Raw genomic sequence first — 26,790 nt, forward strand, 5'->3', positions numbered from 1 at the left:
TCAGTTGAGTTGGTATTGTGAAGTCCGCGTCTTTGCGGGTGGATGTGCGTTCTTGCTGTCCAAGTGTGTCTAGATACCAGGGTGCGTTATCTGATGGTACCGAGGAACCGTGGTCATTATTTTACAGCAAGGAGTTTCTACTCAAGATCGCGGAACAGGAGGACGTCAGCTGCAACTAATAACAGGACCGCCGTCGAGCCAAAGTTCTCTGCCATGGCTTCATGGATCAAGGAGCTTCCGTATGCAACTGTAGCGATGATATTGTAGTCGGCATTTGACTTTGCTTTCGACGGAAATAATGTGGAGGAATATCGAAACGGCTCTCATGTTTGGGTAGTGAAACCACCCTCATCTAGGAACGACAACTGTATCACCTAGACTCCCTTGCAGTCTTCGGAACAGGGCTGTTTTTTTGGGGGGAGGGGGGGGGGCGTCAGTACTCTTGTAACAGTGGTGTTCAAGTACCGTCTATCGTCCACTACTCCCCCTTTTCTTCAAGATTCGTCCTCGAATCTCCGAGTTCGACATCCCTGTGTGGCACATCCGCTAGCCTGTTACTCACAGGGTCGGCATGGGAACCAGTGAAACAACCAGAGGGGCGAGTAAGAACAGAAAGAAACAACATGCCCTCTACCCGGAATCGAACCGGGGTCGGCAGATCACAAATCACGAACGCTATCATTGTCGCCGCAAAAGCACTAGTGCCATTGGGCAAGGACGATAGACGGTACTTGAACACCACTGTTACACTGCGAGTAAGAACAGAAAGAAACAACATGCCCTCTACCCGGAATCGAACCGGGGTCGGCAGATCACAAATCACGGACGCTATCATTGTCGCCGCAAAAGCACTAGTGCCATTGGGCAAGGACGATAGACGGTACTTGAACACCACTGTTACACTCTCTACGCCACTTTCCATGACAAAAGGGATGCACTGGGTGAGGCAGACCGGGGAAAGATAATTAGGTGATAATTGGCCGCTAATGTATGCATATTCCGCCAACACACAATGCAACGCACGGCTCGTGTCCTGTCGTGTAAGGTTGTTTCAAGGCAATCTGTAAGGGTATTTCAAGCCCTTTACACGTCCTGCACACAGAAATGGTTCGTTTCCGAGAGATTCTAGGACATGTAAAGGACTGTACATGTTTCGTTCGCAGGCATGAAACCTCCGGATTTTGAAGGACATGTATAATTTCCAGGAAGGTGTAAGTCAGTTTCCATCCTGGAAATGAGGCTTTTGGTGCAGTGTGTGGTTCAAGTGCCACCAAATGACCAGTCTAACTGGTGCAAACCTTTTAGCCTAGTGGTTAGTGGTTTGGCTTTGTGAGCTGGCAGACCTTGGTCCGAATCCCAGGAGCTAGGGAACCGCACTACTTCCTTTTTGTGTTTCAGTGATTTGCATATCGCACTTGGATATTCAAGGACGGATCTAAAAAAGAAAAGGGGGAGTAGTGTAACAGTTGGGATCAAGTGCCTCTAACTGGTCTGGCCCATTTAGCCTAGCATTTAGGGCTTTTTTGTAAGCTTGTGGGCCAGGGTTTGAATCCCAGGAGCCAGGGCACTGTACTATTTGCCTCTGGTGTTTCGCTACAGTGGGGTTTCCAGAAAACCTAGAACATACTTCTTTAGGCCTTCAAGAATCAACATACTGCACATTTATCAAGACAAGTAGGTGTGCTTGGCTAAATACGCCATAGGGAAGCCATATTGCACTACTAGCTGATGAAAAAGGCTTCATCCCCAGGTTGAGGTTGATGTTTCAATACAATATTCAAAATGATTTTTCTAAACACTCCAGACTGGGTAACACTAACAATCCAAAGAAGTGATGTTGATGTATATACATTGTATCTGTAGATAAACCCATTCTAAAAACAATTCTTGATGGTTGTGATATTTTGATACTAGAAAATCCCTCCACCACTGATCATGATGCCAAAATATGGACAATTCAGAGTTGAAAGCCTTAAGATTTGCAAACTGTCCAAAAATGATAAATCTAAGAATATGAATAATCGTGGGGCCAAAGGGGTATATAATATATGTTATGTTGTCTAGCTTTAATGCTTTCTCCGATTACATACGTGCACTCCATGCTTGCACCTTAAGCAAGAGACTAAAGCCAGCCCAGTTTGGACTGTAAGGGGTGTGACAACAAGCTAGTTGATGTACCAGTATACAGGACACATCTATAATATGCTCATTCTACCACAGCAAACATCCTGCACACACCTCCCAAACTCTCACTTCAGTTTGGAAAAATCTAAAAAAAATAAAGAAAAATGAAAAAGAGCAAATTATTTTTTGATATAAAAAAAGCAACAGGCAAAAAAAAACAAAACAATTTAGATCATGTAAAAAAGAAACGAACTTCACCCACAAAAAAATAGGGAAAAATTGTGAAAAAAATACTACATAATATATATCATATCAAAAACATTCATACTCATTAGACCGTGTTGATTCTAATATATTGCACATGGATTACATCCTCATGTGTCACATGCACATCAATTTTTGTCCGCTTCCAAAAAAAAAAATTTTTTTTTTAAATACTATAAATCCCACTACAAAATGAGCAAGACAACGTACACAACATTTTCGCAAATATGCAGAATAAAATACTATGATATGTCAATTCCAGAAGATGTGAAAGAACAAAAATGAAGACTGTTCAGTATACCATCTACCACTTTGTGTGGTTTAGTCATTTGTCCAACATTCTTGGCATACTAGATTTTATAACACTTTTTTTTCAGCAGGATAACATCAGTTTGGGGGTTTCCAGAGAGTGGCAAATAGTACATTTTTAAAAACCAAACAAGAACAAAGTTATTGAAAATCCTGCTGCCTACAAATGGCCTCAATATTGTTACTAAGTCCATTACATGAAAAAAGTTCAACAGAGCATCACCAAAATGAAAGTGTGTTTGGTGAACTGAGCTTAGCTATGACAGAGATACAAGATGAGGAATCCTTACCCCTTCCTCAGCATGGCGTTCCAGAACATCTGTGGTGAGGGGTACACCCAGCGCTCACCATCCTCACCAGCCTTCGGGATGGAAGATACCACTCTCTCTGTGGGGAGGAGGAACGGTTGGTCTGGAGCAGGCTGTTGGTTTGGAGGTGGCATCTGAGGAGGGAAACACGACTGCTTACAAGCTGTACATAACTCAACATTAGACTGTCAGATGGCAGGCTTCACCCCCTTACCCATAATGATAAATCCTTTGCATCAAGACTAGGGCTGGGTACGATGTACCGGTACAAAACCGTTTTTTCTTATTGGACCGGTCCGGAAAAACCGGACCTGAAAAAAATCGGTGAACCGGATGTTGGACCTATTGGAAAATGAATGGATTTTATGATTAGGCATTCACAAGTTTTGGGGCTTACCGGTGGAAGAAAATAACATGGGAGAAGCAGAGTAGAGTCTATAGTCATTTCTACCAAGTTTTACAGTCAATCGTGCAGAGGCAGTTAGCCTTGTAGGATTTTAAAACACCAATGGGAGTCAAATACTCTACAAAACAGATTTCTTTGTAGTGAAATGGACTATTGTTTGGGGTACCGTCCATTCACAAGTTTTCATATACTGAATCAGGTCCAGGTTCAGGTCCGGACCTGGACCTTATCATCTGGACCTGAACCGGACCTGGACCTGAATTTTCTGTACCGGTACCCACCCCTAATCAAGACGAAACTAGCAAGAGTGAGGACGTACATATAGAGTACAACACAGTGTATTCCGTATCACCCGAGGTACCAGCCAGACCGAGGATCGGATCCAACCCGCGGGAGGGCTGAGACCGAGGGTGATGCGGAATACACCGTGTTGTATTTTGTTTACGTCATACCCACCTGAGAAAACCCCTGTTTTGATGAGAAATGCGCCAGAAGTTGAACAAATTTTGTGCCCTCGAACAAAAAGGGTTGCAACAGTAATGTTCCAACGTCCAAATCAGGTATTCGAACTTTCGATGGCGCCGCACTCGGCTGCTCGAAACAGCTTGATTTATTCCAATGGAGCCCGTGTGATACGCCTTTTGAACCTGTGCGATACGGAAGTTATGGCCCGGTCCAGAACACCCGTATTGAACGTTTTCGCGTTACAGGTATGACATAAATGCATGCACATGTCAATGCTGCATGTGAATTATGAAACAACACCAAACAGACAGACACACAGACACACCTTCACTCCCTTGTAGTGGAGTTATAAGATTCCTGGCTACAGATACAGCTAAACACAGCACTGTTCTTCTGCCAAGAAGGTTGCTTGGGAACCAGATAAATTCAGAGGAAGTCAAACTCAAGTTTAGCCTGGGTACCATCCAGATAGTAGTTTGCTCCTATGTTCGCTTCTGCTATCCGTCTGGAGACCTACACATTGAAACCTTTTGGTGCTAACGTCAGTTAAGAAGTGAAGTAAGGAATGGGTTCTAGAGCGCTCATTCTATGATAACAAGCCTCCCACAAGCGGATGGAACGCCTGTTTGAACGATCGCCTGAACCCATGCCATAATTCGCTCATGCATAGGGACCAATCAGCGCCTGCGTCCAAAATTTCGACAATTCCAGGCGCTAAGACAGAACAGCAGAGAAGCGACTGTACATAGTGTATAATGAATATCAGAGCTAGATACGACTATATATATATATTAGTATATAATGAACGCCGGAGCGAACTACTTTCCGTATGGTACCCAGGCTACTTGAGTTAAGCATGCAAGTTTTTTTTCTACATGTAAAAGTCCATACAGACTGAATGTGCTTACCCTGTTGTCTGGGTTGATATCAGACTCGGGCTGCTGTGGCAGGAGTGACCGCCCCCCTCCCTGTCCACTCATGGGACACTCACTCGGGACGTTAGCCAGCATGGCCAGGCGAGAGTCTAAAGGGCAGCAACAAAGTCATGTTTATCTACTAAAGATACACATTCTACTCATGAATATTTCTACAAGTTTGACATTATAATATGTATAAACTATAATACGGATATTACTAGAGCCTACAAAAATTAATGTTGTGTTTCCAATTACAGAAAAGGGGCCTAAATAAAGCTGTCATGCCACAACAGAAACTAATCATACGTCTAGTTTGAAACCTGGAAAGGATGTCTTGCAAAAAAAAGTTGACAAGGGAACAGTGCATAATTGTTGTGATTATACACAATTGCGAGTTACCATAATATTTGCTTTGTTTGCTTCTCATGGATCGTTCTTCATAAGCAGTTAGTTGTACAATGTTCCGAACTGGCTGCCGTGTTTCCTGTGGGACCTTCCAGGGTTTTTACGGGTAGGTCATGGTCTCTTTGTGGCCATGCCCTGGGTTGATTTTAACTCTTAGTTTTTTAAAAATCCAAACATCCAAATCCCACATAGGGGTCATGGCCAAAAGTGATAAAATGCAGCCATGAACTTTTTCCAATTGCAACCAAAGCATCAGTGGGCACTGTACCAGTACCATACTTGCAGGGGCGGCCTGTATACCCTGACATGTGACTGTACCAGCACTATACCTGCAGGGGCGGCCTGTATACTCTGATATGTGACTGTACCAGTACTATACCTGCAGGGGCGGCCTGTGTACCCTGATATGTGACTGTACCAGTACTGTACCTGCAGGGGCGGCCTGTGTACCCTGATATGTTACTGTACCAGTACTGTACCTGCAGGACCGGCCTGTGTACCCTGATATGTTACTGTACCAGTACTATACCTACAGGGGCGGCCTGTGTACCCTGATATGTGACTGTACCAGTACTGTACCTGCAGGACCGGCCTGTGTACCCTGATATGTTACTGTACCAGTACTGTACCTGCAGGGGCGGCCTGTGTACCCGTAGCTGCACCAGCTGCATGCATGGGGCACTCTGGGGGTGGGGACAGCTTCCCCTCAGGGCTGGGGGGACTGGCAGCAGCAGTTGCCTGCTGGTTTCCCATGGCTTCCTGTGGGACCAGAGAGAGAACAGCATTTACTTTTGGTAGGGTAAAATGAAGTATAATATCTACACTTTAATATGCTCAATTATCAATATCTAAAAGGACAGCAGACCATTCTCAATCATTATGTGTTAGGACGATGCCAGATGATGAGATATTCAATAACGGACTTTAAAGTGTCCTGTACCGCTGTTCTGTAACTTGGTATTTTGTGTGGGGACAACATCTACACTCATGGAAGTAGTCTTTCCAGTTACTACATGTACATGTAAGCCCCCACCCTAAGGTTCTATAATGAACAATCCCATTTTGCTCATGTCAACTGTAACATAATAACTCTGTAATCTTTACCAGATTAATGCCTGGGTAAATATGCTTGGATTTTCACATACAACAACAACCAGAAATGGCATGACATCCATTTTTTTACATTTGGTCCATCACAAGCAACGAACATCAACCTTTGAAAACTGGATCAGAATAATACACCGAGCACATGTAGACAAGCAAAACTGCTATGAGGGGCCATTTCCTGTCAACTATTCATAGTTCTTATGTTGCTTCATGTGAAAAAGAACATTTCAATAACAAAGACTATTTCATGACTTTTGTAACGCATGATGTACATGTATGCCTTTCAGTAAATCTTATTTCAAAACTAGAAAGGCAAATTTTTGCAAAAATGCAGTACCCTTGCCGTTACAACCACGATAAAATAGGTTTGTTTGTAGCAACTTGATCTCCCTACTTCTGAAACAAATAGACACATTTATTTCTCAACATTTCCTGCTATATCAACTATACCAAAAACCAAACTGAACAGATCAGTATCTACATCAGGCAACACTTTTCAAAAGCGACTGGTACATACCAAGGAAGGATGTCTCTGTCAGTGGACTAGATAACAGGGTGCTTCTTAAGAAACACGTCTTGTCTTGAGAAAGCAGAGAAACAAATTAACTAACCTATCTGTATCCTTCTGCCTATCAGTATCACATGACAAGTATGACCAATTACATAGCCCAAATCCTAGCCCCTCCCATGGGAATATCAAGATCGCTGTTTGAACAGTTCTGTCCTTGCAAGCCACCAATCGCAACAAGTGCCAAACTATATACATGGGGTGGGAATGTAGCCTGGGTATACTATCCAGAAAGTAGTTCGCTCCGGCGTTCATTATATAATATACAGTCGCTTACACCTCTGACATTCATTATACACAATATATTATCTATGGTAAATTTACAGCAACATCTGATGCCGCAGGCCAATGGTTGTTTTTTCAGAGGCATGTAACAATGTGGTTGTTGATGAATAATAAACACAATGTCACACACCACTGAAAACAACACAACTGACATACTATAATTGAGGGTCTGCATGCCTTTTTCCGTTAAGCGTTATGAGCCATTTTAATTCACCGTTAATCGTTACCGACCCGTTCTAATTCAACGTTAATCGTTATCGGTATTTCTTCGTGATGCGTTATTGGTCGTTTTAATTCAACGTTAATCGTTATTTGTTATCCTGAATTCACCGTTAAGCGTTACCAAGAAATTCTTCGTAACAAGTTAAACCCATGAAGTCAGATGCCAGATACAGTCCCTGAAAATGCGAGAAATGGCGTTTCAAAGGGTCCAGATTTCAAAATTTCCCGGTTTTCCGGCCTTCGGCACTGGACATGGTAAAACATGTTGCAGAAGCGTCGCCCTCAAAAACCTTTTCACTCATACAGAGTTAAGTGTCAAATTTAGCTTTGTTTCATTCAGCAAAATGTACTCCTCGAAGTGCAGAAAATGAGGTTTCTCCGGACCTCCCTTGCAATGCGTCGGCTTGCGCCTTTGGCGCTCACGAGGACATAGCGAAAATATGTTGGGGGCGTGGGTCGTCGCCCCTAAAAGCTTTTGTCACTAATAGTAATAAAACTTGATTAAACTTAGCTTCGTCTGCCAGCAAAAATTGCCAGCAAAATGCAGGAAATGGCCTTTCAGACGGTCCAGATTTTGAAATTTTCCCGGACTTATTTTGCAACGTCTCGAGCCTTCCGAGCTCGAAATGGTAAAAAAATATGTCATGGGTGAAGGTCAAAGCTGACGTTATAACCATGTGTAATTTTGATGAAAAATGCCAGTCTGTCAGCTTAGTCTGTCGGAAAAATTTGCCGAAAAATGCAGAAAATAGCATTTCAGAGGGTCGTGATTTAAAATTTTCCCGGGGAAGCATACCCCTGGACCCCCCTAGGATTCGTCGCGCCTTTGGCGCTCCATGTGCTGAAAATTTTGTCAACAATAGTTCACCACCCCGAACGAAATTTGCTGTCGTCGCCTCTGTAGCGAGAACACTGTCCCAGGGATGCAAATGTCATTGATGCAGCGGACATTGTCCCTGTCATTCCTCCGGGTTCTGGGCACCTTTTCATTCTCACAATGTCCTTACTAGTAGTCAGATATTTTTACCCATCGAGATACCTTAATCTAGCGTTGTACGAATAGGAATGCGCGTCAATCATTACAGTTATGCTTTGTAACCCCTTCTGAATTAACCGTTAAGCGTTACCGTGTCTCCTGAATTTACCGTTAAGCGTTACTGGGCCTCTTGAATTCACCGTTTCCCGTAACGAGGACACCCCCATGCAGACCCTCATAATTACATAACAAAGTGTGTTACCTATGGTCACTTGTTGTAATTGTTACATTCTACAAACTACAATGAGCCCTGCTACAAGCTACAGAGAGACTAACATGGTCACATTCACGTCTGATCATTTCTAAAATCATATCCAGTTGCTTGAGTGACTGCTTTTTGGCATAACACGTTCACATACCTAACTCCAAGGTCTTGACTGCCTGTCAGACAAAAACATCTACAGCTTAACTTACATGTAGCCTAACTACTCACTAGTAGCCAATCAGAGGACTGCCCTCACCAACCTCAACCAATCAGGCCTCAACAAGCCCTGCCTCCCAAGTGGTCTAACATAACAAAAGCCCTACTAGTATTACACATACAAATCAAAGGTCCTGGCAACTATAAGTATACAATGGCCAGTAAAACTTTATGAAATAACATTACGTCTGCATAGGCCTGAGGGATATTATTAGCAGGGCTCGAAATTCATTTTGGGGATTAGGTGCACTGGTGCACCCAGCTTAGAAAATTGGGTGCACCAAATGATTTTTGGGTGCACCACTTAAATTTAAGTAATAACCTAATAATTAAACTTAGTTACTAGTACAAGATATCAAATTCTTAAACAAGTACCATGAAATACATTTTTATAATCTTTCTAACACTTAGATGTCAAGAATATGATGAATACTAGTATACTTTGATATCTTTACATACATATGTGTAAGAAAATATTTTGGTGCATCCTGTGCACCCACAGAAAATAATTGGGTGCACAGCTCCAATTTTTGGTGCACCTGGGTGCACATGCACCCAGTATTTCGAGCCCTGACAGAGGCGTCGCGCCGGAGGCATGACCCTTCTAGGGGGTGGGGGGGCATGCACCCCCGGAAAATTTTCAAATCTAAACCCTCTGAAACACAATTTCCTGCATTTTGAGAGGCAGATTTTGCTGCCAGACTAAGCTAACTTCAATGGCATTTCTATACAAAATACACATAGTTTTAGCTTTAGTTATTGAGGGCGACACCCCCAACATATTTTCACCATTTCGAGCTGCGAAGGCACTAGCCGTTGCAAGGTAGGTTTTGAGAAATTTTGAAATCTAGACCCTCTGAAACACCATTTTTTGCATTTGAGGGACAAATTTTGCTGACAGACTAAGCTGAATCTAAGGACACTTCTAGTAGATAAAACGATTTTTGAGGGTGACGACCCACACCCAGCCCAACATATTTTGCACTACGTCGTCATGAGCCCTAAAGACGCAAGTCGCCTCAAGGGATCGGAGGTCTGGAGAAATTTTGGAATCAAGACACTTTAAATGCCATTTCCTGCATTTGAGGGGAACATTTTGCTTGTAAACAAAGCTAAGTTTGATAATGAAAGTTCTACTAGTAAAAAGGGTCGTGGGGGACAATGCTCCGGCAACATTTCCCCACCATGTCCAGTGCTGAAGGCGCGAGTCCTCGCAAGGGACAGGGGTCCAAATTTCGTCAGGTTTTAAAAATCATTGTTGCGGAGAAATGCATAGATGCCTGAACATGAGAAGTACAACTAGCTGTAGACTAAACCTTGTTGTAAATAACTACAAAGATGGGGTATGTGTAGAAGTTAGCAAGTCCCACAGATAACGATTGAAAAACTTGCACAAGTTTGACGCCTTCCGTGCAAGTTGACGAACGAACGTATCGAGACCATGGCCTGGAAAACTCTTGAATTATTCTTCGCAAAATACGACATGTGAAAAAATACCACCAAACATAGAAATGATGTTTATTAGCCTTCCGAAAAATGATACCTGTGTTCTGTCTTGCCTTTAACTGGGTTGGATAAACGGAGCTAAACTGATGCCACAATGTTCACCTAGTCGGGGCCCCGCCATTAAACTATCACGCACAAAGGCAGGCGAGCGATGCTCAACACGATGAACTTAGTCAACCCGTCCATAAAGCGACAAACATTCAAGAAAAATCGATCCCTACCGACTAAAAAATCCTGTAGCCACTGCTGCTGCCAAAAGACAGGATGAAAAAGGCAATCAAGGAAGCCGAAAAGCGAAAATGCCATCACAGTCCAATGTAAACAATGCCCTGCCGTTTTGCGGCAAGTTGGTCTCACCGTGAGAGGTAAACGTTTTAACACACCGTATTTGAATAAGTCGTATAATACAAAATATGACCCATATTTGGTATAAAAAAATAATAATGAACACTTTTAGTGCTATTCTATTTGCATAAGTTGTTTAAAAATGCACGGCGATGGTCTGGTTGTTACTATGTCGGTATTTGGACCCCTTTTTTGAGTTGGAACGTTCTGCTAGGACGCAAGCCGAAAACCTGCTGTAAGTTTCGTGCGCTGTCAAAGTACAGTGCGGAACGCTACCGTTAACAGCTTCAATCACAGTTATATGGATGTATACAAGATCTTAACTTGTTTTTCATGAGTTCACTGTAAAATGTACAATGACAAAATCCATGTGTATCCACCTAGAACGGCTGTCGAAGTATGGCCCCCTCCCGTTATACAAGTGTATATTAGAGCTGTTTGACCACAAATTCATGCCCATGGGGCTTTACAACTAAAAACAGGCTAATACATATTTATGATAAGGCACCAAACAGTGAGCACATGTACCTATGTAGACAAATAACCTTATGGAAATTTTCTGTCAAATAAGAAATGGAAATTTGGAAAGAATTAATCCACATTACTATTAATAATACATCATCATAATTTTCTATAAGTTTATAATATCAACCAGAAACTAAAAACACTACATAGTATAAAACGACTGACACACAAATAGTTGTATCAATCGTCTCCTGTTGCTGCTATTAGCTATGTTTGACTTTTCATACTCTTACATAGCTCATCATCCTTGTTCGACCAGAAAGGGGGAGGGGGGCACAGCGTTGATAACTTTTAGCATGTTGACTTGTTCTTCCAAGGGAAAATGGATCAATAGTTCAGTAATCGACGAGTGTTGAGCATCTGGATGACTTCTAACTTACCAAATTTCAACGCTGTAGATAAATGTGTTGATCTGAACGCAGGTCAGTAGATCTCTTGTGCTTCCCCTTCTGTACCTGTGTCGTCTGTCCGTTTGTTTCGCAACTAAGGTCACCATGTGATGACCCCGGAAGTACTTATCCGCTCATCATAATGTTGCTGTTTTTTTTTTCAAGCTCTAACTATTTATTCTACAGCAACGCGATCGGACAATCTGAAAGCATGGCGAATCATGATACTTACAATTTTCTTTCTTTCGGGGATTTCTTTGATGACACCAAGAACTGTCCGATTCACCGGAAATGGCGTTGTGTTAATACTTATGGCGGGAAATTCAAGCAGAGCGGGGACGTCTGAGTTTCCAAGCAGATGTCGGGGTGAAAGCGTTTTCTGATTGCCTGAGCTGGCAGCAATTCCGAGCAGTCTGATGGGCAGAGCACAGAACCCGAGCCCACGGTGAGGATAATGTTTTTTCTGGCTGGGCCGTCTCCCCTAGCGTACTATTGACTCTATTTGGCCAATTTCTACAATTAGACCACCGATCCACGAAGCCTGGTAACAGCTAGAGGCTAACAGAACCCTTGAATTACTGTACCTTCCCGTCTGTATCACATTGTTCAAATACTAGAGTTCCACGACCCCATACCTTCCCCAAATAATTCTTACCTTTACACCTGCTGTAATGTAATCAATTGTGTTTGTCATCAATTATGCTAATAATGTTCTCTCTTGCATAGATTATTGTTATATTCCTTGATCATCTCCTCCACCAAAAAACAGACCTACAACATTACAACATTAATGTCGACGTCCACTGCGTATTGAAAGGCGGAGAAGTGCCACCGCACATTGTTGGGGGGATGGGACACGCGCCTGACATGTGTCACTCACACAACGCTGAATACGGCAAGGACCACATCTTCTTTCTGAAGAATTCCGGACAATATACCTTCCAGAGAGCACATCTTCCTGCTGAAGAGGAACTGTGACGGTCTGCCGAGGTTTGACTCCCCTTACGGAGCAATGGGGCACACTGAGGAGGCGCTCAGTGCCCTGTCTCAGTCCTGTCCACTTGTCGCCATGCCTCCTGGGCCAGAGGTAACTTACGACAACGACTCCTGATCCAGCATGTGGATGCCAGTTCTGGTGTTCCCGCCGCAAACATACACGCCGCCTAGCGACTGGGAAGAAATGTGTCCTAAAGTGTCTTGTCAGGGACACGGTCCAGTCGTGGGATGATTGTGCAATAAAGATACGTTGGTCGGTCTCATCAAACTAACTTTTAACGTTGCGGCTAAGGCAAAAAGCCCAGTCGCTTCGAGGAAGGGGAGTACACAGATAGATAATCTCCACAGATTCGAGCGGTTTGCACGGGCAAGTAAATGGAATTAAAATACCTGGGCGCCGTACCACAGCGCGTAACTGACCGGTAAGGCGCTAGAAGTGTACAGTAGACTGTCGGATGACGACGCCAGTGACTACAATAAGGTCTAGGAGGCAGCGCTTAAGCGTTATCAGTTGACGGAGACCGGATTCCGCTTGAAATTCCGTAATGAGGTCCCGCAAGATGGACAGAGTCCGGACTAGTTTTTGTATGTTTTTATTATATTTTTTTCTCATCCGTTCTGAAATTCAACTTGTTCAAAAAGTGTATTCTCCTGTGTTTTTGTTTTTGATTTTGGAAAATACACAAACGTTTGTAAAAAAAACAGTGTGTCAGTTGCCTTGCTCTTTTTTACAATTACAAATGTCACATATTGCAATAGTCCTATAATGGAACAAAGCCGAATGAGACAATTTCTTCATGAATTATGCAAATTACATTTCGATTTGCATAGTTAATATGTAACTATATGAAGCATCACTTAAGCTGTCAACAGACCAAAATTCAATTCCTTCCTAAGTCTGACACTAAACTGGCCGCTGCAAATCTAAAACAAGCCGCTAGGGGGTCCAAACCTACACTTCTTACTCTTGGCCCCATGAGCTATCTATTACTTAAAAAATCACGACCACAGCATATCCAGAACTTGAAATATCAAACCTGAAATTTCAGCCGCAGTACCGTAACAAACTGATAGGGGTCCAAAATCTAACAGTCTCCAGGTCTCATCAAGACATATCCGCATACCTAATATCAATACAAGCCATTCAGGCGACGCGTTCTCGAGTTATGTTGGTCTTATACAAACACACATGCACACGCACACATACACACACACACACACACACACACACACATACATACATACACACACATACACAAACTGTGGAGGCCTACAGAAAAGCATTGGATATGTATTACGTTTGAATCAGTATGCTGGCTTTGGCAGGCCTACATTAAGCTAAGCGAAGAATGAACCGATTGTGATCTACATTAGATTTAAGTGGTCATGAATTATGTGGAATTGATATGGTGGAATTAAAATGAATACGGTATACGTATAAGATCATGATAATACGCACCAAACAGCTTATAGGGTGCAACTAAGTCTGTCCTTGGTGCTGAACATCACCAATACATGAGCAACTAAGTCTGTCCTTGGTGCTGAACATCACCAATACAGGAGCAACTAAGTCTGTCCTTGGTGCTGAACATCACCAATACAGGAGCAACTAAGTCTGTCCTTGGTGCTGAACATCACCAATACAGGAGCAACTAAGTCTGTCCTTGGTGCTGAACATCACCAATACAGGAGCAACTAAGTCTGTCCTTGGTGCTGAACATCACCAATACAGGAGCAACTAAGTCTGTCCTTGGTGCTGAACATCACCAATACAGGAGCAACTAAGTCTGTCCTTAGGCCATGTTGATTTGATTATATGGATGACATCCCCGCGCGCATCAATTTTCGGCCATTTCCAAAATAAAATAAAAACTTTCAACCATACTCTAAATCGTACAAAGCAGCTTCAAAATAAGCAAATATATGCCGTGGATTACAGAAATAAACATCGGAAAACGTATACTACTGTCATATAACAAATCTAAAAGGTCAAAGAAGAAGTGGAAGAACTAAAATGAAGAATCTATTGTTTGGTATACTATATTCTGTGTGTTCAATCATTTGTTCAACCTTCCTGGCCACTTTGAATTCACAATGAAGGCACCTTTTTCTCTGTCAAACCTTTTTTTATTCGCACGCTCGCATCAGTTTTTGGATTCCCAGAGGATGTCATCCATATAATCAAATCAGCATGGCCTTAGTGCTGAACAAGATCAGTACATGAGCAACTATGTCTGTCCTTGGTGTTGAATACCATCCATATATGAGCAACTACGTCTGACTTTGGTGCTGAACACTTGCAATAAATGAACAACTAAGCCTGCCCTTGATGTCGAACATCAATAATACATAAGCAACTACGTCTGTGCTTGGTGCTGAACACTATCAATACATGAGCAACTACGTCTGCCCTTGGTGCTGAACACTACCAATGTATGAGCACTAAGTCTGTCCTTGGTGCTGAACACTATGGATGCATGTGCAACTAAGTCTGTCCTTGGTGCTGAACACTATCAATACATGGGCAACTACGTCTGCCCTTGGTGCTGAACACTATCAATACATGAGCAACTACGTCTGTCCTTGGTGCTGAACACTAACAAAACATGAGCAACTGCGTCTGTCCTTGGTGCTAAACACTATCAATACATGAGCAACTACGTCTGTCCTTGGTGCTGAACACTATCGATGCATGTGCAACTAAGTCTGTCCTTGATATGACCCAAGATAGCGACACAAGGCAGATTATGTAATGGTCCAGATTCCCGACAACCACTGACCACGACATAAAACAGGAATGACAACAGATGATGATTAACCAGGAAAGTTCCTGTTTTATAAAGAACGGAATTTCCAGTATCTGTTTGAATACTATCAAGGCCATCGACACAGCCACAGAAACCAAATCAGTCACACATTGGGCCTGTACAACACAGAAGCGGGCTGAAGTCCTGAGTGCATCTTTCTGGACGTCACCGTGGAGATGGCATCAGGCAGCCTCTCACCAGGATAAGTCCAGACATGAGCGTTGCAGCTGTAGTTGATCCGGGCTTGATGGCACCAATAAGATACTGGAAGCTGCTGTCTCATTCCAAACTTGTACCTGCAAGAACGTGAATTGCAAACAATTATGACGAGATAGATCAACAATATTTGCTGTTTTGGAATCAAAACATTTTGAAATTTGGCTAAAGGGCGCCTTATGTTCTTGCCAGGAGCAGAAATGGTGGCAGAAAGCATGCAGAAGACGTCAAGAGAATACTGTAATGGCTGTGACGCAAAAATGTAATGTGAACTGGTAGAATTAGAGGTTACTATACTGGTCTTATCTGATCAAAAACATCAGTGACACTCTGTGTTTACGGTGTGAGTTGTACATGATACTCACAGTTGTGTTAACCCAGTTAACGGTCTGCTTGTCTGCATCCTTCCTCCAATACAGGTTCAAAATCAGGGCCAGGACGTATGCACGCATCAGCTGCCTCACAGCTGAGCTGTTCATACCTTAGTCCTAATTTTGAAAAGAAAAAGAAAACTATACTAAGCATTGTTCGGGTTCAGGCATCGAACATGTTAGCTAAACATTGCTATCCTATTATTGCTTTCACACAATACGGTACAACACAGCACCTTGTCATATGTCTCTGAAAGACTGAATACCTCCTTGACTCTGTGATGCACTGGATGTTGTCCCGAAGCACTTTCAGTGACAGGCGAGTGACAGATCGATTCACCAGCTCCTTTCCACTCTTACGGCGTGCAGGCGTTTCTAACAAATCGGTAGAAAAAAACAGCCATGCATGATTTGCCTCAACACCAATGCATGCAACAAACACACTGGGTACAGATAACAATGTTTACGACCAAGTTTTTCACTTAACAAACAGTCAGACCGTAATACAACGGTATTCATATACTTCATTCAATTCAGATAAATAATAGAAAAAAATTCTACTGAGTGTGAAATCGAAATTGCAACTGTAAACTTAAACTTACCAACACAAATGAAAAGTCAGGATCTCTCACCAATGGACAAAGACTGTTGTCTTACAATTAACAACTGTGTGCTTTCACACAATACGGTACGATACCTTGTCATATGTGTTGGAAGACTGCGAATCCCCATTCGGTCACGTCCGGTACCTTCCTTCGTCAGTCCTTGTCTCCCTTTCCACGTCCGGACATTTCTTCTTAAGGTGCGATGATCCTCGGTAGAAAAGACGAGACGAAAATGAATGTTGGCTCAGAAACATAGGAAATATACCTTACACTTAAGTTAAAGTACAGAAAGTTAACATGGTTTGTGATTAAATTTTCCGTTTTAGGTTTAACATGGAAATAGTGGGAAGAATATTAATGTGTGGTAACGATTGAGTGTGCTTCGATGAAATCCCAAGTAATGTTGACGTTTGTTTCGGTTTAAATTTCGAGAACTATGGCTGCTTCAGCCTGTTTCTGCGGTATACAAAGCCCGATGAATGGCTGATTCGGTTTCTGTGACTGTGTCTACGCCGAGAAGTCGACTATTTCTACAGGAATTAACTACTAATATCAAATAGGTTCTTCAACCACATGTCGTCCTTTCTGGCCTGTGTTGTTCTCTTGGTTCGGGACCCAAGAGAGCGACACAAAGCAGATTATGTAATGGTCTAGGTTCCCGACAACCACTGACCATGACATAAAACAGAAATGACAACAGATGGTGAACCAGGGAAGACCCTGTTTTGTAAAGAACAGAATTTACGTACAATAACTGACCGAATACAATCCGGTCATCAACAGTCACAGAAACCAACAGAAACAAAAATCAGCCACACACCAGGCATGTACACCACGGAAACGGACTCAAGCCTTGACTGCAAAAAGGGGGTCTCCATTTACAAAATGCATATCTACCAGAAACATCCCTCGGTATGTCAACAAAACACACTCAATTCATTAACTTTCTATCGTGCCTATGACAAGTTAGTCCCCGTCCATATCTGCAAGATGTTAACATTTTAAAACCCTATAAGACGATAAGTACTTAACTTGGAAATTGCAGCTGCAGTTGATCCGGGCTTGATGGCACCAAGAAGATCCTAGAAGAAAAAAGTGAATAAGTTGGAGATGAAATAACGTCTTGTTTTGGTAATGAATAAGAAACAAGTAGGCTTTTGCATCCTCGAACGGTCACAAAAGAATTAAATGTTAACGTTACTGATAATCTATATATTGGACTAATGATAACATGTACAAACACACAAAGACACTGACTAACCTGTTGTCTCAAGCGGCCGCGATTTTGTTCTGTGCTGGGACGCTGCGAGGTGAGTCCTTCACCTCAGACGACGCTGGCAGACGAGTGACGGGGTTTCAGACAGATAAACAAAGGGGCAGGTGTACGATTCGCCCAGTCTACAAAAATTGATTAATTACTTGTCCAATCACAGACGAGGAATCTTTGTCACCTGTGTCAGGCACGCGTTTGTTAGCTTGTCCAGACCACTTCATTATCATTTGATGTTTGAATCATACGAGACCGAAACCGCTTTGTCTCGCACCACCACCATACACAGAACTATCTACAAACGGCAAGGGATGCAATGGTTGCCGACGAGAGACGCTAACCTTTACCGTAGGTGTTTTACCATAACGTCCGGGAGACAGACGACAAGCTCTGCTTATTTATGTAGGTGGACTTTATTAATTCACTGCTGTTTATCAGAGGTGCCCAGTTCTAATTATGTGCCACATTTCCACTTACCGTTGGGCACCGTTGAAAATTTTTGCGTTTGTTGCAGCGTTGGCGAGACGGTTGATGCGAGCCCGTCTCTTCTATCGGAATCTCACCGTACAAAAAAAAAACCGGGCCGGGTACTTCACGACACTTTCCGGGAGACGTCGGGAGAATCTCCGGGTTCATCATTGAGGACATCCGCGGTGCTCAAAACAGCAGGCTGACGACTTGGCCTTTCCCAGGCATTTGACAAGGTATAGCTGTGCATGTGTTGGTAGTCAGGCTTTTCATTTGACGTCTTATGCGAGCGTACGTCTGTTAACCACACATAGATGCTACCGCTTAATTCAATTACCCGCCAACATGGTCGTCGGAGGATTCAAATTATCATTATTATGACATCATTAAAAAGCCTGTATTCATGAGAAAAAAATACTAGTAATATGTCGTCATCATCAGATATTTATTTGTAGGACAGCAGTCTTTGTCAAAAGAACACATTCATTAATTTTACAGTTCTAATTTCTTTATAGGAACTCTGACAGCAGAAGTCGTAACTGCAGAATCAGTGACCAGGAGGGTGACACGACAGGCAGCAAAGCCTAAATCATCTAGAAATCCTGCAAGATATCCCCCACAAGGTAAATATTGACATTAGTAGTAGTATCAGAGGTTCTAATTGTGTATCACATTCAACCAATGGACAGTCGTTGAGCCTTTCCTTGTTGTTGCAGCCGTGGTGAATCAGCTGATGAATGTCTGTTTCATTTCCTGAAATCACAGCAAAATTCATGTCTGGACGCACTAAGGGAGGAGCTGGATAAGGGAGGTGCCAGGCAGCAGCGTCACTGAAGGTGTTTCTCGACATCAGCACATCACCAAGCCAAGGAGGCACCAAGCCCAACACGTAGGATGTTTTTCTGTATTCAGAGTAAAGAGGTTTCGGGACCCCTCATACAGACCCTGATTACAATTGCAATATTCTATGACGTAACTCTGCATGGCTTCGGTTACCATTTCCACTCCTGGTGGGGCATAAAGATATTTATTTGTAGGACAGCAGTCTTTTCAAAAGAACGCATTCGTTAATTTCACAGTTTCAATTTCTGTATAGGAACTCTGACAGCAGAAGTCGTAACTGCAGAATCAGTGAACAGTTCTGAAACACGGTTGGACCTGCGCTGGGGGGAGAAGGAGTACTGCGTGTGACAGGAGGGTGACACGACAGGCAGCAAAGCCTAATTCACCTAGAAATCCTGCAAGATATCCCCCACAAGGTAAATATTGACATTGGTAGTAGTATCAGAGGTTCTAATTGTGTATCACATTCAACCAATGGACAGTCGTTGAGCCTTTCCTTGTTGTTGCAGCCGTGGTGAATCAGCTGATGAATGTCTGTTTCATTTCCTGAAATCACAGCAAAATTCATGTCTGGACGCACTAAGGGAGGAGCTGGATAAGGGAGGTGCCAGGCAGAAGCGTCACTGAAGGTGTTTCTCGACATCAGCACATCACCAAGCCAATGAGGCACCAAGCCCAACACGTAGGATGTTTTTCTGTATTCAGAGTAAAGCGGTTTCGGGACCCCTCATACAGACCCTGATTACAATTGCAATATTCTATGACGTAACTCTGCATGGCTTCGGTTACCATTTCCACTCCTGGTGGGGCACAAAGGCGTCCCTGTGACCTTTTTAAATGTTCTAATTACATAAAAAGAAAATGACGTTAGTCTACCTGGTCCTAATTGCTTGTTAATTTCGCTTCCTTGCAGTAGAAAGTCGCCGGGAAGGAGACATCTCTCAGCAACTGCCATTATCAACCACACAATCCACAGCCAGAAGGCCGGTGTTCGTGTGTACGCCATACCAGAGGACCTGAAACTGTTAAGTTCTTACATATCTTACAAGGGTTTAGTAGTTTATTTCGGAATCATCTTGCAGAAATGGGCTGGGATTGACTTGATCTTGGCATGATAGGAAGTAAATGATCTGTGATGTTACATTCATAACATTCCCTTTGTCTAGCTGAGACATTGTCAGCAGGACTGATCATAATCTCCTGGTTTGTGGCAAGGTGCTCGAGTGTGTTTTGTTGACATCCTGAGTGATGTTGTTGGTAGGTGGCTAGGGCATTTTGTGAGAGGGGGCTTCTTTTTCACACGGGACTTCAGCCCGTTTCTGTGGTGTACAGGCCCGGTGTGTGGCTGGTTTGGCTTCTGTGACTGTGTTAATGGTTGGGATTGTGTTCGGAGTTACTACGAAGTTCAGTCCTTTAGAAAGCAGGGATTTCCTGGATCTGTTGGTTTGTGACGACTTGAGTTCTTCTACCACCTGTCGTCTTTTCTGCCTTGTGTGATGGTCTAGGGCCGGGAACCTACTAGTGGACCATTACATAAGATGCCCTGTGTCGTAATCTTGGCTCCCGAACCAAGACGACGGCACAGGGCCAGAAAGGAAGACAGGTGGTTGATGAGCGCGAGTTGTTGTGAGCTGACAGGACCGGGAAGTCTCGGTTCTCTGAAGGACAGAACTTTGCAGTAACTTCGAATACAGTCTCGGCCATGGACATGGTAACAGAAACCGAATCGGCCATACATCGGGCCTGAATACCGCAGGAACAGGCTGAAGCGCTGTGTGTAGAAGTAGCCACTGCTCTCAGAATGTCCTAACCCTCCTACCAGCAGCATTACTCGGGGTGTCATCAAAATGTACTCAACACCTTGCCGCTTATCAAGAGACCATGATTCTCTCCGCTGATAATGCTTCAGGTAGACAGAGGGGATGGGACATTTCTAGGTTGAACCTGGAACTGAAACTATAATAAAAAATCAAGTTACTAGTACTTCCTGCCATGCCCCCAGCAGTCTGTAGATGAAGTTCTTGTTTTCACAGAATACAAAGTGTACAATTTTATAGCCAACAAGTATGTTATATTCTATAGATACGCGTAGTTCAGCTTACTAAGAGTTACGTATAGTCTTTCCAATACTGCTGGGTAACATTTCGTTTTTGTTTGAAACATAATTTTTGCTTTGCTTTTTGCTCTAAATGTATTGATCACATGCTCTTCTAGTGGATAAGGATGCTCACAAGCCAATGTCAAACTTATGAATGTTTACAACAACTGTTCTGTTTTAGAAGACGGCAATGTCCTCTGGTGTCTATATGGCGTACTGTAAGCACCGGTGCCTCTGAGCAAGTTACATTGATATGTCGTTTTTTTTTTTTGGTTTGAAAATGTCAAGTACAACCTGACCAACATATTGTACACTTTGTTTCCCCGAATGTATCAAGAAATGTTATTGATTAAACGATTTTAAACCAGGTGTTGTTTTTATTTCTCTATTCCAACAACCTCAACCTTAAGTGAAATGATACCCACCTCCACCCACACCCTCCAACTGTCGAAAATGAATGGTCCCTCTCTCTCACCTCCTAAAGTGTGTGAAATGGATGGTCCATTGGACTCCCTTCCTTACCTGAACCTGAAGACCATCAAATGAATGTATCCTCTTTCTTTCCCAACATGTGAAATTGTCCCTCCCTTCCTGGCCCCTCACCTCCATATAAAATGGACGGTCCCTCTGTGTTGGAATCATTTGGTAGGTGGTAGGTGTGTAGCGGTTGTAGAAAGGATAGTCAAGTTCGAAAATGGTTAACCTGGGGTTTTGGCGATGGCAAAAATTCTTATCATTTACCAACACAGTATTACAGTTTGTTCTCATTAATCATTCAAATGGTGCCATTACTTGCATAATTGGCATTCATTGATATTCCCATCTTTCACTTTCACAGCTCAAACTTTGTAGCTCGTAACCAGTCGCTATGAGGCCCATTATCGAACTTCACCTTTTTTTGTGACCCCCTATCTATCCACAAAATATCATTAGGATCCATCAACAACGTCTCGAGTTATCACGCCCACAGCCAAACGCACTTACCATATTACACAGCCCGCTGCAGTAAGAAAAGGCCAGATCAACTATGTTCGTATTTGACCTTTCTTTTCACAAAACGCTTGTTTCTGTCTGTTTCTTTCTTACACTGGTTCCCACGCCGGGAATAGAACCCGGGCCTTGGCGGTGACAGCGCCAAATCCTGACCACTATACCACATGGGAAACCCAACTGTTACACTAAGGAGGTCACTTTTAACCTCCTTGCCCTAACGTAGCAGTACCTATTGTTTCTTTGAAGCTATTGTTTGTTTATTCATGAGAAGTAAACCAACAAGGGGTAGAAACAGGCACCCGGGATTGAACCCGGGCCAGTAGATCACACTGAATCCAACGTGCAAACCACAACGCCAAAAGCTCAGAGATATTGGCGTGGTCAGTTTGGCAGCGCTTGGACCCCACTGTTACACTACTCTCCCTTTTCTTTATATGTAGACACGTTTGGCTTAACCCCGCTGTTAATGCCGATCGCATTGGAAACATATTTAAAGAGCGTTTAAAAGACACGTTTCTTTCTGGCTGGAGGGAACAGCTCGAAAGCACCAACAAACTCCAAACGTATTCAAAGATCAAAAAGGACTTTAGTATGGAAGAATATCTCACGTCAATCTATAATAAATCAGCTTTACAATCGGCATCACAAAACTGAGAATTTCGTGCGCATTGCTTAGAAGTGTCATGAAAATTTTGACATTTTGACATTGTAACAACCATACAGTATAGAGAGAGACGCGTTGTTAAAGAATATTAGAACTAAAACACACTTTTCCCTATCTGGAACGCAGACCAATAGCTTCCATGTACAGCTAGCATGCCCTACGCCAATATCCGCATACGTAGGTCAATATATTTGTGCATAATTCCGAATGCGAGACCAGATCATCCATACATAAAAAGTTTACCGCTTCGAGTCGGGATATTCGGACCCAAGGCCGTGAGAAAATTAGCAGCTTGTTTTGTATTGGTCAAGATAACGTATCATTCGTGCTAGCGAATATCAGACCCTCGTATAACATCAGTCATCACGGTCTGATAGACATAGCTGAAAACGTACGTTCTGCTTCTTACGTCACTCAAGGATAGTGCTGAAGTATGATTGGTCAGGTCGTTTATCTAGTAAGTTATTCCAGTGCTTCTGGTGTGGACTTAACCAAATAACGTTAGCAAATGGCGTTGACCAATGGCGTGCTGACTGGGGCCATCTTACGGAATACTGAAGTTCCATTAGAAAAAATGGCTAATTTAAAAGCAAATCATGATTCATTTTTTATTCACGTTATCTTGTTCAAGAGTGGAGAAACTATGATAATTGACTCACCACTTCCATTTTATTTTGTAATATTTCATAAAGAAATGATTGATATGCCCTGCACTATCCACAAGTTAACTTATGGCGTCATAAACATATTGCCTGATTTCTAGAAATAACTTTTCTCTAAAGCTCATCCGTCTTGCTTGATGCTAGGGTCACGAAGCCCGGTCGAGCTGTTTGCGAAAAGACTCTTTGCGTACTGATAGTAGAGTTGATATCATTTATGTAGATGTGTACAAAAGATGCTCTTGAATAATAACTTGTACGCTTTGTGTTTTTGTTGTTCTTTATATCATACTTTCCGTTCCCCAAACCTGCCCGGCCGGACCTTTATAGCGTGAGTCAGGCTGGGAACAGTAAATCCATTCATTATCGCGAGGATATAATTCTGCGGTAGGAGGGGAGAGGAAGTGTTTCTTTGTAGTGTTTTAAGTTTGAGACCACCGTAGTAAAGCCGGGCGTGGATTCCATAAAATCTATTCGCTCCTTATAGTGGATGGTATGGATTCCGTAAAATTAGCATGAAACTTATGCCGTAAACTCGTAACAGTAGTTCACCTTTATCCACATGGTAACCCATATCGGATTCCGTTGTTTTTAAAAAGAAGATAATTAGGGGGATCTAGTCGACGGACGTTGGTTTGAAATTGCAATATTTTCATAGCATTCCGGTCTGAAACAGCCGTTTGTCTACTCGATATCCCTAAATACTCCGACTTTATATACAACGGATAAAGGTTACCACGCGGATAAAGGTGAAATAGCGTTATAGATTCCGTAACATTTCTGTACACATAACCACGCATACGTGGCCCGTACTGAGAAGCCCGTCACCTGCCGCGAGCGAGTCAGTCAGATAAAAACATCATTATTCCGAAGATCGGATATCTGTAAAACAGTTTATAACTGTAATAATGACGCGTTATCAGTATTTGGTTGTCGCGGGCACGCATATGACGTGGCAAAGTTATCTTGCAATATTCGCAGCAGGAGGTATAAATTACAAGTCCTCAGAAAACAAACGCGACAAACACACCGGGCAGTCTGTTCTGTAGGGAGCGCGGTGTCACCAGCAGTCACAATGGTGAGGAAAGCTTCTTTTTATTCCTACAATTTGTACAGAAAACAGCAGAAGTCCCTAATACATGGTTTAGGTCATTCAGGGCCCCAGGTAGCTAAGTTGAAAACAAACAAACCGCTATTCTAAAACACATTTAATTTCAACCGGATTTACATTTTAAACTTTTAAGTAAGGAATCAGATGAAAAAGCGGTTTTGAACTGCTAATCTTGTATTCCCACCCCTACCATGCAGCCTCGCAGCCTGGCGTAACGCTTATTGATGTAGCGTTTCGTACTGAAGTCTAAAGAAAAAAGTTCCTCGAAATGTCTCTTTTCTTTCAAATAGCTTTTACACACACTCATTCTTTGTACAATTGATTTAAAACCTGGTGCGATTATTCCAAGCGCGAAGGAATGCCTTTTTGGTCTTTTTTTATTGTGTGTGTGGCTTTCCGCTCAGTTTATTTTGGTGTTGTGAATTGAACCAAAATGCATCTTCAAATCCAGTATTATGATAACGGCCTTACGTTTGTCAGCTGCTACATAGATAGATTAATTACTAAGGTTATTGATACATGGATCAAACTGTTAGGGGTTGCGCTCGGAGTCTATAGATTTCTAAGATAGTCGCATTAGAATAGAAAATCATTCAGATATTTTCTACTTCGATTCATGTCCCTATAGATCAAAGGGATCCAATATTTGGAAACTGGAGATAAAACAGTCTGATCGGAGTCTCTGTTATTAAAAAAAAAAACTCGTGACGTGATCTATGCCGGTGTGACAGCGATCTCGCCCCCCCCGTGATCTCGCCCTCCCGGGGGCGAAATCACTAGCGATCTCGCCCCCCCGGGGCGAAATCGCTAGCGGTCTCGCCCTCCCCGGCTAGTGATCTCGCCCCCTACCTCGCCCCCCTTTAGCGATTTCGCCCCCCCCCCCAAAAAAACGGGTTTACATGACATTTTAGAAGTTGATTGGTATAAATCACAAAATGCAGTTTCATAATGATATAAGTACACGAGTTTGATACATAAATCCATTCATAGTATCAATATTAACGTAATTACATGGTAATAAGATAGTTGAACTTGTTTCAGACAAGGAGGGTTGGGTCCCTTGTATTCCCATTATTGCATATACCTGAGTCTTGACATAAGATGTATTTCATTGTATTCACCTGTCGTCAAACAACCTATATATCTCCAATATGAAGTCTCTACCATGAAGTGACCACAAAAGAACTATGTAATGTCTTTATTAATTATGCAAATATTAGGTATTAATTAGAATAACGCACATTTTGATATATGCACTTGGCCAAGGGATATCTTCACCTCCAGCATGACTGTTTTTTCTAGTATTTAGGAACTGATGCATTTACCCGTGTTTCTTAAGACTGGTACTTTACCAGTGTTTGTGTAGCATTTAGCAACAGCTATATCAACTTGCGCGTAGATAGTGTTTATAATGAGAAACTATTATTCACGTGTGCTTTTGTTAGTGCTTTGGAAATGTTTCCAGCACAAGAAAGAAAACACTGTGACAAATTGAAAACATATAGCTGACGTATTCCGTACCATAGACGGTGTTGATTTATACGTTCGCAGTAGCACTGTTTTTATGCCACCTCAGCTGCAAAAATTGTCTTTTTCATTTCAATGTCATGTTTGCACCGAACAATATAGTATCGACTTTCGAGGTATGACAGGCATCTTACGGTACGGTAATAAGGTGCCATAAGGTACCAGGTAACACACCATACACGTTACTCCCCAGGTGCAGTATAGTACCAGGTAGCGCACCTGTAATATGTAGTAACCAGCTGCTCTTGGGGGGGGGGGGGGGCGAAAACCCTAAAGCAAAGGGGGGCGAAAACGCTAGTGATCTCGCCCCCGGGGGGGCAAAATCCCCGGGGGGGCGAGATCCCTGTCACACCGGTATCAGTGGTTCTGCCAGTTCGCGATCTCTACTGGGAGAGATCCCAGAAATCCCTAAAATAAGTGATTTACGTATGTAACTGTTACGTAACAACCTTCTCTCCTTCATTCAAAACTTACAACACCCAAACAACGTTAATGCTCTACTTGACTTTACAACTCACATGCCAAAATAACCTGTATGTCAGTATGGGGTTAGCCTGGAA

General features: G+C 42.7%; 2 protein-coding genes, 2 long non-coding RNA genes and 1 other non-coding gene across 11 annotated transcripts in view; 2 read left to right on the forward strand and 3 right to left on the reverse strand.

Moving 5' to 3' along the window:
* LOC118431246 (cytochrome c-type heme lyase-like) overlaps window positions 1-18,551 on the reverse strand; it is a 28,820-nt gene extending 10,269 nt beyond the window's left edge. For 2 of the 5 annotated variants that reach the window (XM_035842347.1, XM_035842346.1), the window contains exons 1-4: window positions 18,345-18,551; window positions 5,828-5,957; window positions 4,785-4,900; window positions 2,988-3,139 (exon numbers count right to left, since the gene is read on the reverse strand). In XM_035842347.1, coding sequence (XP_035698240.1) covers window positions 2,988-3,139; window positions 4,785-4,900; window positions 5,828-5,957; window positions 18,345-18,515 — 569 coding nt within the window. In that variant the 5' untranslated portion in view covers window positions 18,516-18,551. Of the gene's footprint in view, window positions 1-2,987; window positions 3,140-4,784; window positions 4,901-5,577; window positions 5,794-5,827; window positions 5,958-6,822; window positions 6,916-11,593; window positions 11,740-18,344 lie in introns of those variants that run through there. The other 3 variants (XM_035842348.1, XM_035842349.1, XM_035842350.1) reach the window with 3 other exon arrangements.
* Window positions 15,321-17,989, reverse strand: LOC118431249. Its single transcript, XR_004832958.1, has 5 exons — window positions 17,859-17,989; window positions 16,690-17,679; window positions 16,259-16,367; window positions 15,987-16,109; window positions 15,321-15,701 (listed from the first exon to the last, which is right to left on the reverse strand). It is a non-coding gene; the product is annotated as an uncharacterized LOC118431249 (long non-coding RNA).
* On the forward strand, window positions 18,109-21,645 carry LOC118431248. Of its 3 annotated transcripts, none has more exons than XR_004832955.1 (7): window positions 18,109-18,269; window positions 18,382-18,571; window positions 18,851-18,958; window positions 19,101-19,224; window positions 19,432-19,594; window positions 19,737-19,860; window positions 20,092-21,645. It is a non-coding gene; the product is annotated as an uncharacterized LOC118431248 (long non-coding RNA). The 3 variants fall into 3 exon arrangements; XR_004832957.1 differs by having other exon boundaries at window positions 18,115-18,215; XR_004832956.1 differs by lacking the exons at window positions 19,432-19,594; window positions 19,737-19,860 and having other exon boundaries at window positions 18,111-18,269.
* A 722-nt stretch (window positions 21,646-22,367) lies between these two features.
* Trnad-guc lies at window positions 22,368-22,439 on the reverse strand. Its single transcript has one exon. It is a non-coding gene; the product is annotated as a tRNA-Asp (tRNA).
* A 2,097-nt stretch (window positions 22,440-24,536) lies between these two features.
* The window catches only part of LOC118432505, an 8,264-nt gene continuing 6,010 nt past the window's right edge, over window positions 24,537-26,790 (forward strand). Inside the window, exon 1 of the mRNA XM_035844096.1 lies at window positions 24,537-24,670. Coding sequence (XP_035699989.1) covers window positions 24,668-24,670 — 3 coding nt within the window. The 5' untranslated portion in view covers window positions 24,537-24,667. The remainder of the gene's footprint in view (window positions 24,671-26,790) is intronic.

Source organism: Branchiostoma floridae, chromosome 15 (assembly GCF_000003815.2).
Source record: "Branchiostoma floridae strain S238N-H82 chromosome 15, Bfl_VNyyK, whole genome shotgun sequence".
In the NCBI taxonomy this organism is placed as follows: domain Eukaryota; kingdom Metazoa; phylum Chordata; class Leptocardii; order Amphioxiformes; family Branchiostomatidae; genus Branchiostoma; species Branchiostoma floridae.